The sequence below is a fragment of the Scyliorhinus canicula genome, chromosome 29, assembly GCF_902713615.1.
Source record: "Scyliorhinus canicula chromosome 29, sScyCan1.1, whole genome shotgun sequence".
Classification (NCBI taxonomy): domain Eukaryota; kingdom Metazoa; phylum Chordata; class Chondrichthyes; order Carcharhiniformes; family Scyliorhinidae; genus Scyliorhinus; species Scyliorhinus canicula.
The window spans coordinates 15,313,717-15,326,493 of NC_052174.1; the positions used below are offsets into that span (position 1 = coordinate 15,313,717).

Sequence of the window (12,777 nt, forward strand, 5' to 3'; positions counted from 1 at the left end):
ACAGGACATGTATCAGAAACATGCACAGGACACGTATCAGAAACACGCACAGAACATGTATCAGAAACACGTACAGGACACGTATCAGAAACATGCACAGGACACATATATGAAACATGCACATGATACGTATCAGGAACACACAGAACATGTAGTATCAGAAACACGCACAGGACATGTGTCAGAAACACACATCGGACACGTATCAGAAACACACATCAGACACGTATCAGAATCACGCACACAGAACATGTATCAGAAACACGGACAGAACACGTATCAGAAACACACATCGGACACGTATCAGAAACATACACTGGACACGTATCAGAACCCGCACACAGAACACGTATCAGAAACGCGCACACAGAACATGTATCAGAAACACGCACAGGACATGTACCAGAAACATACACCGGACACACATCAGAAACACATATCGGACACGTATCAGAAACACACACACAGAACATGTATAAGAAACATGCACAGGACACGTATCAGAAACACGCACGGAACATGTATCAGGAACATGCACAGGACACGTATCAGAAACACGCACGGAACATGTATCAGGAACACGCACAGGACACGAATCAGAAACACGCACAGGACACATATCAGAAACATGCACATGATACGTATCAGGAACACACAGAACATGTGTCAGAAACACACACAGAACATGTATCAGATACACACATCGGACACGTATCAGAAATACACACCGGACACGTATCAGAAACACGCACACAGAACATGTATCAGAAACACGCACAGGACATGTATCAGAAACACGCATAGGACATGTATCAGAAACACGCACATGACATGTATCAGAAACATACACAGGACACGTATCAGAAACATACACAGGATACGTATCAGAAACATACACAGAACACGTATCAGAAACATACACAGGACATGTATCAGAAACACGCACAAGACATGTATCAGAAACACGTACAGGACATGTATCAGAAACACGCATAGGACATGTATCAGAAACAGGCACAGGACATGTATCAGAAACACGCACAAGACATGTATCAGAAACACGTACAGGACATGTATCAGAAACACGTACAGGACATGTATCAGGAACACACATAGGACATGTATCAGAAACACGGGACACTAATTCGATGAAACACACCAAGAACATTCGAACGTGATAAAATAGAGAGAAATCAGGAATTCAAATTACAATCTCTGCATTCACATTTTCTCTGGTGTAAAAGATTTAAGATCCATATTTCAACATCTCAGGACATCCCAAAGTGCTTTACAGACAATGTAATACATTTGGAGTGTATTCCCGTTATAGCTTTCAGAAACTTTCAGAAATTGCAGCAATTTTAGATCGTGATGGCAACTCTGACAGTGCGGCACTCCCTCAGTACTGACCCTCTGACAGTGCGGCTCCCTCAGTACTGACCCTCTGACAGTGCGGCACTCCCTCAGTACTGACCCTCTGACAGTGCGGCTCCCTCAGTACTGACCCTCTGACAGTGCGGCACTCCCTCAGTACTGACCCTCTGACAGTGCGGCACTCCCTCAGTACTGACCCTCTGACAGTGCGGCACTCCCTCAGTACTGACCCTCTGACAGTGCGGCAATCCCTCAGTACTGACCCTCTGACAGTGCGGCACTCCCTCAGTACTGACCCTCTGACAGTGCGGGGATCCCTCAGTACTGACCCTCTGACAATGCAGCGCTCCCTCAGTACTGACCTGTTGACAGTGCGGCACTCCCTCAGTACTGACCCTCTGACAGTGCGGCACTCCCTCAACACTAACCCTCTGACAGTGCGGCACTCCCTCAGTACTGACCCTCTGACAGTGCAGCACTCCCTCAGTACTGACCCTCTGACAGTGCGGCACTCCCTCAGTACTGACCCTCTGACAGTGCGGCACTCCCTCAGTACTGACCCTCTGACAATGCGGCATTCCCTCAGTACTGACCCTCTGACAGTGCAGCACTCCCTCAGTACTGACCCTCTGACAGTGCAGCACTCCCTCAGTACTGACCTGTTGACAGTGCGGCACTCCCTCAGTACTGACCCTCTGACAGTGCAGCACTCCCTCAGTACTGACCCTCTGACAGTGCAGCACTCCCTCAGTACTGACCCTCTGACAGTGCGGCACTCCCTCAGTACTGACCCTCTGACAGTGCGGCACTCCCTCAGTACTGACCCTCTGACAGTGCAGCACTCCCTCAGTACTGACCCTCTGACAGTGCGGCACTCCCTCAGTACTGACCCTCTGACAGTGCGGCACTCCCTCAGTACTGACCCTCTGACAGTGCAGCACTCCCTCAGTACTGACCCTCTGACAGTGCAGCACTCCCTCAGTACTGACCCTCTGACAGTGCGGCACTCCCTCAGTACTGACCCTCTGACAGTGCGGCACTCCCTCAGTACTGACCCTCTGACAGTGCGGCACTCCCTCAGTACTGACCCTCTGACAGTGCGGTGATCCCTCAGTACTGACCCTCTGACAGTGCGGCACTCCCTCAGTACTGACCCTCTGACAGTGCGGGGATCCCTCAGTACTGACCCTCTGACAATGCAGCGCTCCCTCAGTACTGACCCTCTGACAGTGCAGCACTCTCTCAGTACTGACACTCTGACAGTGCGGCACACCCTCAACACTAACCCTCTGACAGTGCGGCACTCCCTCAACACTAACCCTCTGACAGTGCGGCACTCCCTCAGTACTGACCCTCTGACAGTGCGGCACTCCCTCAGTACTGACCCTCTGACAGTGCGGCACTCCCTCAGTACTGACCCTCTGACAGTGCAGCACTCCCTCAGTACTGACCCTCTGACAGTGCGGCATTCCCTCAGTACTGACCCTCTGACAGTGCAGCACTCCCTCAGTACTGACCCTCTGACAGTGCAGCACTCCCTCAGTACTGACCTGTTGACAGTGCGGCACTCCCTCAGTACTGACCCTCTGACAGTGCGGCACTCCCTCAGTACTGACCCTCTGACAGTGCAGCACTCCCTCAGTACTGACCCTCTGACAGTGCAGCACTCCCTCAGTACTGACCCTCTGACAGTGCGGCACTCCCTCAGTACTGACCCTCTGACAGTGCGGCACTCCCTCAGTACTGACCCTCTGACAGTGCGGCACTCCCTCAGTACTGACCCTCTGACAGTGCGGTGATCCCTCAGTACTGACCCTCTGACAGTGCGGCACTCCCTCAGTACTGACCCTCTGACAGTGCGGCACTCCCTCAGTACTGACCTGTTGACAGTGCGGCACTCCCTCAGTACTGACCCTCTGACAGTGCAGCACTCCCTCAGTACTGACCCTCTGATAGTGCAGCACTCCCTCAGTACTGACCCTCTGACAGTGCGGTGATCCCTCAGTACTGACCCTCTGACAGTGCCGCACTCCCTCAGTACTGACCCTCTGACAGTGCGGTGATCCCTCAGTACTGACCCTATGACAGTGCGGCACTCCCTCAGTACTGACCTTCTGACAGTGCAGCACTCCCTCAGTACTGACCCTCTGACAGTGCGGCACTCCCTCAGTACTGACCTGTTGACAGTGCGGCACTCCCTCAGTACTGACCCTCTGACAGTGCAGCACTCCCTCAGTACTGACCCTCTGACAGTGCAGCACTCCCTCAGTACTGATCCTCTGACAGTGCGGCGCTCCCTCAGTACTGACCCTCTGACAGTGCGGCACTCCCTCAGTACTGACCCTCTGACTGTGCGGCACTCCCTCAGTACTGACCCTCTGACAGTGCAGCACTCCCTCAGTACTGATCCTCTGACAGTGCGGCACTCCCTCAGTACTGACCCTCTGACAGTGCGGCACTCCCTCAGTACTGACCCTCTGACAGTGCGGCACTCCCTCAGTACTGTATTTTTGTGACATATATCGGCAATGTTTATATTTATTTTTGAAGCTTGCTTTTCACCTGTGCCAAACCAGAGTACATTCGGCCCATCGATTTGTAGTCTAAGCCTTCTGAGCAGTTCACCACAATCACATACATGCCCAGGGCCTTTCCCAGATCCTTCACAGACTCTGTTTTCCCGGTTCCTGCCGGACCTTTGGGCGATCCTCCTCGGTGCAGATGGAGAGCGGTCGTCAACGTCATGTAACACCTGGAAGGAAGACACCGGGGAGTTTGAGATGGGACGGTGGGGATTCTGTGCTCAACTGCATTGCCCCAGAACAGAATTCACTGGGCAGAGGAGGGCCAAAATTCTGCACCGCTACCAAGACTGTGGTGGGAGGGATTCGCTCTGACTGGGGTAGGGACGGACTCGCTCTGGCTGGGGTAGGGAGGGACTCGCTCTGACTGGAGTAGGGAGGGACTCGCTCTGACTGGGGTAGGGAGGGACTCGCTCTGACTGGGGTAGGGAGGGACTCGCTCTGACTGGGGTAGGGGGGCACTCGTTCTCACTGGGGTAGGGAGGGACCCGCGCTGACTGGGGTAGGGAGGGACTCGCTCTGACTGGGGTAGGGAGGGACTCGCTCTGACTGGGGTAGGGAGGGACTCGCTCTGACTGGGGTCGGGAGGGACTCGCTCTGACTGGGTCGGGAGGGACTCGCTCTGACTGGGGTCGGGAGGGACTCGCTCTGACTGGGGTAGGGAGGGACTCGCTCTGATTGGGGTAGGGAGGGACTCGCTCTGACTGGGGTAGGGAGGGACTCGCTCTGACTGGGGTAGGGAGGGACTCGCTCTGACTGGGGTAGGGAGGGACCTTGACTGGGGTAGGGAGGGACTCGCTCAGACTGGGGTAGGGAGGGACTCGCTCAGACTGGGGTAGGGAGGGACTCGCTCTGACTGGGGTAGGGAGGGACTCGCTCTGACTGGGGTAGGGAGGGACTCGCTCTGATTGGGGTAGGGAGGGACTCGCTCTGACTGGGGTAGGGAGGGACTCGCTCTGACTGGGGTAGGGAGGGACTCGCTCTGACTGGGGTAGGGAGGGACTCGCTCAGACTGGGGTAGGGAGGGACTCGCTCTGACTGGGGTAGGACGGGACTCGCTCTGACGGGAGTAGGGAGGGACTCGCTCTGACTGGGGTAGGGAGGGACTCGCTCTGACTGGGGTCGGGAGGGACTCGCTCTGACTGGGGTCGGGAGGGACTCGCTCTGACTGGGGTCGGGAGGGACTCGCTCTGACTGGGGTAGGGAGGGATTCGCTCTGACTGGGGTAGGGAGGGACTCGCTCTGAGTGGGGTAGGGGGGCACTCGCTCTGACTGGGGTAGGGAGGGACTCGCTCTGACTGGGGTAGGGAGGGACTCGCTCTGACTGGGGTAGGGAGGGACTCGCTCTGACTGGGGTAGGGAGGGACTCGTTCTGACTGGGGTAGGGAGGGACTCGCTCTGACTGGGGTAGGGAGGGATTCGCTCTGACTGGGGTCGGGAGGGACTCGCTCTGACTGGGGTCGGGAGGGACTCGCTCTGACTGGGGTAGAGAGGGACTCGCTCTGACTGGGGTAGGGAGGGACTCGCTCTGACTGGGGTAGAGAGGGACTCGCTCTGACTGGGGTAGGGAGGGACTCGCTCTGACTGGGGTAGGGAGGGACTCGCTCTGACTGGGGTAGGGAGGGACTCGCTCTGACTGGGGTAGGGAGGGACTAGCTCTGAATGGGGTAGGACCGGACTCGCTCTGACTGGAGTAGGGAGGGACTCGCTCTGACTGGGGTCGGGAGGGACTCGCTCTGACTGGGGTCGGGAGGGACTCGCTCTGACTGGGGTAGGGAGGGACTCGCTCTGACTGGGGTAGGGAGGGACTCGCTCTGACTGGGGTAGGGAGGGACTCGCTCTGACTGGGGTAGGGAGGGACTCGCTCTGACTGGGGTAGGGAGGGACTCGCTCTGATTGGGGTAGAGAGGGACCCGCTCTGACTGGGGTAGGGAGGGACTCGCTCTGACTGGGGTCGGGAGGGATTCGCTCTGACTGGGGTAGGGAGGGACTCGCTCTGACTGGGGTAGGGTGGGACTCGCTCTGACTGGGGTAGGGAGGGACTCGCTCTGACTGGGGTAGGGAGGGACTCGCTCTGACTGGGGTAGGGAGGGACTCGCTCTGACTGGGGTAGGGAGGGACTCGCTCTGACTGGGGTCGGGAGGGACTCGCTCTGACTGGGGTCGGGGGGGACTCGCTCTGACTGGGGTAGGGAGGGATTCGCTCTGACTGGGGTAGGGAGGGACTCGCTCTGACTGGGGTAGGGAGGGACTCGCTCCGAATGGGGTAGGACCGGACTCGCTCTGACTGGAGTAGGGAGGGACTCGCTCAGACTGGGGTAGGGAGGGACTCGCTCTGACTGGGGTAGGGAGGGACTCGCTCTGACTGGGGTAGGAAGGGACTCGCTCTGACTGGGGTAGGGAGGGACTCGCTCTGACTGGGGTAGGGAGGGACTCGCTCTGACTGGGGTAGGGAGGGACTCGCTCTGACTGGGGTAGGGAGGGACTCGCTCTGACTGGGGTAGGGAGGGACTCGCTCTGACTGGGGTGGGGACGGATTCGCTCTGACTGGGGTAGGGAGGGACTCACTCTGACTGGGGAAGGGAGGGACTCGCTCAGATTGGGGTAGGAAGGGACACGCTCTGACTGGGGTAGGGAGGGATTCCCTTGGTTCTGGTGATTGGAGAGTCTGACCCCAGAGGACACCACGCTTCATAGAACGTAGAATATACAGTGCAGAAGGAGGCCATTCGGCCCATTGAGTCTGCACCGACCCACGTAAGGCCTCACTTCTACCCTATCCCCGTAACAAAATAATCCCTCCTACATTTTTTGGACATTAAGGGCAATTTGGCACGACCAATCCACCTAACCTGGCACATCTTTAGACTGTGGGAGGAAACCGGGGCACCTGGAAGAAACCCACGCAGGCATGGGGAGAACGTGCACACTCCGCACAGACAGTGACCCAAGCCGGGAAAATCGTACCCGGGACCCTGAAGCTGTGAAGCAACAGTGCTAACCACTCGTGCTACCGTGCTGCCCATGCAAGATAAAGTATTCAGGTGTCCAGACTGTGTTGGGAGCACTTTGGGGGGGGGGTCTGGGGAGTTTGTGCCATGAAATTGACGCAGAGAAATCCTCTGTCATCAGGCAGTTGATTTGAAATCGGCTGCCTGTCCACAGTGTGGCACCCAATGCAACGGGAGTATTTGACAGGACAATAATGAGGCACATTATTACATAGTGCGAATGTCTCTCACCGTGACAGAGACTGTACAAGTTTTAACACAATAACCTGTTAATTAGTCTACTCTTGATCACTAATTTGTTTTGCCACAGAAGGTTTAGTTCTGCAATAGTTTGACTTGAGCACTGTCGATAACACCGGAGGCAGACTTCAGTGTCAAAGAGCATGAGCAAATCATTTGTCACGAGTTTTGAATTAGCAATCAGCTACATTCTCCTCCATCCGTTGATGGTGCCACTGTTTTATTTACACACCAGCTTTCCCACTGGCAGCAGGAGAGAGTGCTCCGAATGTTTTGTCAGGTAAGGAATAGCCGGTGATAAACCACACAGCCCCAAACCCACGCCCCTCTTGTTGCCTCCTTCAACACTTCTGTATCCCACCCTCAGTGACAGGCGAGTGCAGGCACCTACCAGCCTGTGAGCGGAGTGATTGCCTCGAGGGGAGTGGAGTGATTGCCTCGAGGGGAGTGCAGGCACCTACCAGCCTGTGAGCGGAGTGATTGCCTCGAGGGGAGTGGAGTGATTGCCTCGAGGGGAGTGCAGGCACCTACCAGCCTGTGAGCGGAGTGATTGCCTCGAGGGGAGTGGAGTGATTGCCTCGAAGGGAGTGGAGTGATTGCCTCGAGGGGAGCGGAGTGATTGCCTTGAGGGGAGTGGAGTGATTGCCTCGAGGTGCGTGCTGGCACCTATCAGTCTGTGAGTGGAGTGATTGCCTCGAGGGGAGTGCTGGCACCTATCAGTCTGTGAGTGGAGTGATTGCCTCGAGGGGAGTGGAGTGATTGCCTCGAGGGGAGCGGAGTGATTGCCTCGAGGGGAGTGGAGTGATTGCCTCGAGGGGAGTGCAGGCACCTACCTGTCTGTGAGTGGAGTGATTGACTCGAGGGGAGTGCAGGCACCTACCTGTCTGTGAGTGGAGTGATTGCCTCGAGGGGAGTGGAGTGATTGCCTCGAGGGGAGTGGAGTGATTGCCTCGAGGGGAGTGCAGGCACCAACCTGTCTGTGAGTGGAGTGATTGCCTCGAGGGGAGTGGAGTGATTGCCTCGAGGGGAGTGGAGTGATTGCCTCGAGGGGAGTGCAGGCACCTACCTGTCTGTGAGTGGAGTGATTGCCTCGAGGGGAGTGCAGGCACCTACCTGTCTGTGAGTGGAGTGATCACCAATCTCCCCGAGTTCCCCAGATATTCGTAGCCATACTGGAAGTGGGTGTTAGTTTGCCGGATAATGCAGTCATCGTAATCCTGCAGGGGGAAAAATGAGGTCGACCCTCAGGAATTACAGAGCACGTCCATTCCCCAATTACACAGCACGTCCGTTCCCCAATTACACAGCACGTCCATTCCCCAATTACACAGCACGTCCGTTCCCCAATTACACAGCACGTCCATTCCCCAATTACACAGCACGTCCTTTCCCCAATTACACAGCACGTCCATTCCCCAATTACACAGCACGTTCACTCCCCAATTACACAGCACCTCCATTCCCCAATTAGACAGCACGTGCGTTCCCCAATTACACAGCACGTGCGTTCCCCAATTACACAGCACGTGTGTTCCCCAATTACGCAGCACGTCCATTCCCCAATTATGCAGCACGTCCATTCCCCAATTACACAGCACGTCCGTTCCCCAATTACACAGCACGTCCATTCCCCAATTACACAGCACGTCCGTTCCCCAATTACACAGCACGTCCATTCCCCAATTACACAGCACGTTCACTCCCCAATTGCACAGCACCTCCATTCCCCAATTAGACAGCACGTGCGTTCCCCAATTACACAGCAAGTGCGTTCCCCAATTACGCAGCACGTCCATTCCCCAATTATGCAGCACGTCCTTCCCCAATTACACAGCATGTCCATTCCCCAATTACACAGCACCTCCATTCCCCAATTAGACAGCATGTGCGTTCCCCAATTAGACAGCACGTGCGTTCCCCAATTACACAGCACGTGCGTTCCCCAATTACGCAGCACGTGCGTTCCCCAATTACGCAGCACGTCCATTCCCCAATTACACAGCACGTTCACTCCCCAATTACACAGCACCTCCATTCCCCAATTAGACAGCACGTGCGTTCCCCAATTACACAGCACGTGCGTTCCCCAATTACACAGCACGTGCGTTCCCCAATTAGACAGCACGTGCGTTCCCCAATTACACAGCACGTGCGTTCCCCAATTACACAGCACGTGCGTTCCCCAATTACACAGCACGTGCGTTCCCCAATTATGCAGCACGTCCATTCCCCAATTATGCAGCACGTCCTTCCCCAATTACACAGCATGTCCATTCCCCAATTACACAGCACCTCCATTACCCAATTAGACAGCATGTGCGTTCCCTAATTAGACAGCACGTGCGTTCCCCAATTACACAGCACGTGCGTTCCCCAATTACGCAGCACGTCCATGCCCCAATTACGCAGCACGTCCATTCCCCAATTACACAGCACGTCCCTTCACCAATTACACAGCACGTCCATTCCCCAATTACACAGCACGTCCCTTCGCCAATTACACAGCACGTCCATTCCCCAATTACACAGTACGTCCCTTCGCCAATTACACAGCACGTCCCTTCCCCAATTACACAGCACGTCCATTCCCCAATTACACAGCACGTCCATTCCCCAATTACACAGCACGTGCGTTCCCCAATTACACAGCACGTCCCTTCCCCAATTACACAGCACGTCCATTCCCCAATTACACAGCACGTCCATTCCCCAATTACACAGCACGTCCATTCCCCAATTACACAGCACATGCGTTCCCCAATTACACAGCACGTCCATTCCCCAATTACACAGCACGTCCGTTCCCCAATTACACAGCACGTCCATTCCCCAATTACACAGCACGTCCATTCCCCAATTACACAGCACGTCCATTCCCCAATTACACAGCACATGCGTTCCCCAATTACACAGCACGTCCATTCCCCAATTACACAGCACGTCCGTTCCCCAATTACACAGCACGTCCATTCCCCAATTACACAGCACGTCCATTCCCCAATTACACAGCACGTGCATTCCCCTCCAGGCTGTCGCAGAAATTTACAGGTGCAGCAGGTCAGTGGCCCATTCACTAAGCAACATCTCTTTTCTGTCCCCCACTGCCCCCGGAGGGGTTTTCCCCACTGCCCCCAGAGGGGTTTTCCCACTGCCCCCAGAGGGGTTTTCCCACTGCCCCCAGAGGGGTTTTCCCACTGTCCCTGGGGGGGTTTTCCCACTGCCCCCGGAGGGGTTTTCCCACTGCCCCTGGAGGGGTTTTCCCCACTGCCCCCCGGAGGGGTTTTCCCACTGCCCCGGGAGGGGTTTTCCCACTGCCCCCGGACGAATACTGTTAGCATGGAGGGACTCAAAGCCCCCGACGGCTGAGGTATGGCTATCGGACATGGCGAGCTTTCTTGGCCTAGAGAAAGTCAAGTTCGCCTTGAGAGGTTCGCTACGAGGGTTCACACGAAGGGTGGTGGGGGGCCTCAAGGGTAGAGTAGAGTAGGGGGATATTGAGGCAGGTCCATGCATGAACAGAGCCATGATTTACACTATGTTTACTTTGTAATTTGTGTCTTGACTTCTTTTTTTTTGTACTGTACAATGTCACTTTTTCTATATGCCTAAAATACCTCAATAAAATTGTTTTGTTAAAAAAAAAGTACCTGGATCTGCACCTTGAATGCTCTAAGCTAAAGGGCTATAGATCAGGTGCAGGAAGGTGGGATTAGAAAGAGGACCTGGATGTCCAAGGGCTCTCATGTACAAGATGGGCCAAATGGCAGCCTTTTGTGCTGTAACTTTTCTATGATCAAGAGGAGGTTCACAAGAATGATCCCTGGAATGAAGAGCTTGTCGTATGAGGAACGTTTGAGGACCCTGGGTCTGTACTCGTTGGGAGTTTAGAAGGATGAGGGAGGATCTTATTGAAACTTACAGGATACTGCGAGGCCTGGATAGAGTGGACGTGGAGAGGATGTTTCCACTTGTAGGAAAAACAAGAACCAGAGGACACCATCTGAGACTAAAGGGACGATCCTTTAAAACAGAGATGAGGAGGAATCTCTTCAGCCAGAGGGTGATGAATCTGTGGAACTCTTTGCCGGAGAAGGCTGTGGAGGCCAAATCACTGAGTGTCTTTAAGACAGAGATAGATAGGTTCCTGATTAATAAGAGGATCAGGGGTTATGGGGAGAAGGCAGGAGAATAGGGATGAGAAAAATATCAGCCATGATTGAATGGCGGAGCAGACTCGATGGGCCGAGTGGCCTAATTCTGCTCCTATGTCTTATGGTCTTCTGATTCGATTAGGGATGGGGGATTAACTGTTAGTCAACCACATCCAGGGAGTGGATGAATAAAGGGGAGCCATCGGCAGAGTAGAGGGAAGGATACATTTTTAATAACATTGATGTGGGAGGTGGAAGTGGCTTTGCTTTCGATGTAAGCGAAGAAGTCCAGATACCTTGTCCCAATAGAGGCGTAGCTGACTGAGCCAATCAAACGCAGTCACGTCCGTGCACCCCTGCTTGTACAGCTTGTCGATCACGTCTCTTGCATGGACTTCCACCGTTACCAACGCCACGACCTTCAGGCGCATGATCTTTGTGAGGTTTCCACGGATGGCTTCAGAATACTTGCGCAGCATGCTGACCTGCAGAGGCATGGGCACCGTGTTTAGGTTCCACTGAATGCATCGACAACCTACTGAATCTTAGTGCCAACAGGCCTATTTTCTCTTTCTCTGTAATATTTTCTAAAGCAATGGAGGGAATCAAGATGATGAATGAGGGTCAAGCTGGACCTGGGAGTGTGAAGGGATCAATGGTAGGCACACCCACTGGGCTATCGGGCAGTACATTCCAGGATTTTGCCCCAGTGACAGTGAAGGAACGGCCGATATATTTCCCAGTCGGGGCGGTGAGTGACTCGGACGGGAACCTCCAGGTGGTGGGGTTCCCAGGTATCTGCTGCTCTTGTCCTTCTAGATGGTAGAGGCCGTGGGTTTGGAAGGTGCTGCCTAAGGAGCCTTGGTGAGTTGCTGCAGTGCATCTTGTAGACGGGACACACGGCTGCCACTGTGCGTCGGTGGGGGAGGGAGTGAATGTTTGTGGAAGGGGGAGCAATCAAGCGGGGCTGCTTTGTCCTGGATGGTGTCGAGCTTCTTGAGTTGTTGGAGCTGCACTCATTCAAGTTGCTCATGGATAAAATGAAGTACAAAATGATGAGGGACATGGATAGGATGGACGGAAAAGAACCTTTCCCTCAGTGGAGGGGTCAATAACCAGGAGGCACAGATTTAAGGTAAGGGAGTAGGAGGTTTAGAGGGGATTTGAGGATAAATATTTTCACCCAGTCAGTGCTGGGAATCTGGAACTCACTGCCTGAAAGGGTGGGAGAGGCAGGAAACCTCACACATTTAAGAAGCATTTAGATGAGCGATTGAAACTCCACAGCAAACAAGTGCCAGAGCACGCTGGGAAATGGGATGAGAATAAATGGGTGCTTGATGGCCGGCGATGACATGATGGGCAGAAGGGCCTCTTTCTTTGCTGTAAAACTCTATGACTCTCTCTAGATCATATAGAA

The 12,777-nt window shown here is 54.5% G+C and overlaps 1 protein-coding gene across 1 annotated transcript in view; it reads right to left on the reverse strand.

Moving 5' to 3' along the window:
• The window catches only part of dnah2 (dynein, axonemal, heavy chain 2), a 239,036-nt gene that overhangs the window by 140,230 nt on the left and 86,029 nt on the right, over nucleotides 1-12,777 (reverse strand). The window contains 3 exon segments of the mRNA XM_038786796.1: nucleotides 3,937-4,126; nucleotides 8,320-8,423; nucleotides 11,654-11,842. Coding sequence (XP_038642724.1) covers nucleotides 3,937-4,126; nucleotides 8,320-8,423; nucleotides 11,654-11,842 — 483 coding nt within the window.